Source organism: Penaeus monodon, chromosome 20 (genome assembly GCF_015228065.2).
Source record: "Penaeus monodon isolate SGIC_2016 chromosome 20, NSTDA_Pmon_1, whole genome shotgun sequence".
Classification (NCBI taxonomy): Eukaryota; Metazoa; Arthropoda; class Malacostraca; order Decapoda; family Penaeidae; genus Penaeus; species Penaeus monodon.
Genome location: NC_051405.1, coordinates 35,311,589 through 35,312,955, shown reverse-complemented (window position 1 = coordinate 35,312,955; position 1,367 = coordinate 35,311,589). Strand labels below are relative to the sequence as shown.

At 37.5% G+C, this 1,367-nt stretch overlaps 1 protein-coding gene across 1 annotated transcript in view; it reads right to left on the bottom strand.

Annotated features, from left to right (window-relative positions):
* Positions 1-1,367, bottom strand: part of LOC119585781 (protein PTCD3 homolog, mitochondrial-like) — a 16,550-nt gene that overhangs the window by 8,114 nt on the left and 7,069 nt on the right. The window contains 2 exon segments of the mRNA XM_037934496.1: positions 380-581; positions 874-1,008. Coding sequence (XP_037790424.1) covers positions 380-581; positions 874-1,008 — 337 coding nt within the window.

Below are 1,367 nucleotides of genomic sequence, written 5' to 3'. Positions count from 1 at the left end.
CTTGCAATATACCTGTCAGAAAGTGTTCAGGGACATATGGTCAGAAATGGCACCCTATCTGTATCAGAGTTAAAAATTCAACAAAGAGAAACTGACCTGCTTGGCAACTATACTCATCTCCCCTATACTTAAGCAAAGTAAGGCAAACACAGATTATGTTAAAAGATAATATTGGTTGAGATATAAGTGTCAGATATGAAATAATCATTTTTCCTTTCCTTTCTTTCACATTGTACTGTGTAGCCCCCTCCGAACACCACTGTTAATGTCAAAAATGTAACCAGGGGAGGGACGAGAAAGACTTTCCTGCGCTTAACACATTATCATCAACTCTAACCACTAAAGAGGTAGGGCCAAGGAACTTTGCATGATCACTCACGTTCTCTACAGTGTATGATGAGGAGGTAGTAGTAGGATGCTAGTGAGGCTTGGATTCCCAGCCTGTTAAACTCAGCCATGGCCTGTAAGCTCAAGTTCTTTGTCTGCCTCCAGCTTGCTATCTGGCTCAGCGACTCCAGTGTGCTATTTAGGGTGCCAAGGTTTGGTTTCACACCTGCCTCTGCCATGGCTGTTAATATCTCCTGTTGAGTGTGGACAGGAAGGATGTTGAACATCTGCTTAAAGTTCCTCTAGAGACAATTAATACTTTATGCATAGGAAAGGCTCCAATATCTTGTAGTTTATAGGAATTAAGTTACAACAAACTTAAGGTATGCAGCAAATAAAAGTATTAATCTTGGAAAAATCTCCTTTCTACTTAAACCCATACAAAGTGTTCTCAGTTTCCTCAAACTCAATGCAAATTCAATTTGAGAAATCATAACAGACTTGAATAATCAAATAAATATAAAATGAATGAAGAGCTCTCCCTACCTTGACCAACTTCCAGCGTAGGTCTGAGCCTTCTCTCATGAAAGATGCAACTCGAATCAGGGAATTGTAGGTTTCTGTGTCCAGTGGGACCCCTTTTTCTAGTGTTTCTTGGTATAACTGCCAAGCTCTGTCCACCTTAAGAGTAACTGCCTTTATCAGTATGATATCAACTGTCATCAATTTAGTGCTATAATCAAAAAGAATTCATGTTGCTTACATCTTATTTTACAAATATAAAATAAAAGGGAACTTTACAGTAACACATAATTTCATGGACTGAGCATACCCTTTAAGGTGAAACCTAAGTTCTAAATACAGAGCAGTAATTTTCATTACATTAGATATTTAATTTGAAGTAACTGCAGTATTTGTCAATACAAGTTTCTCTCTCAATTTCATCTCTGGTCAAATACTGAGAAGTTTGTGTTTTTTCTTTGGAAAACTATTTTGTGAAGTGAAGAAAGACAATAAAAATACACAACACCTGACCTGTT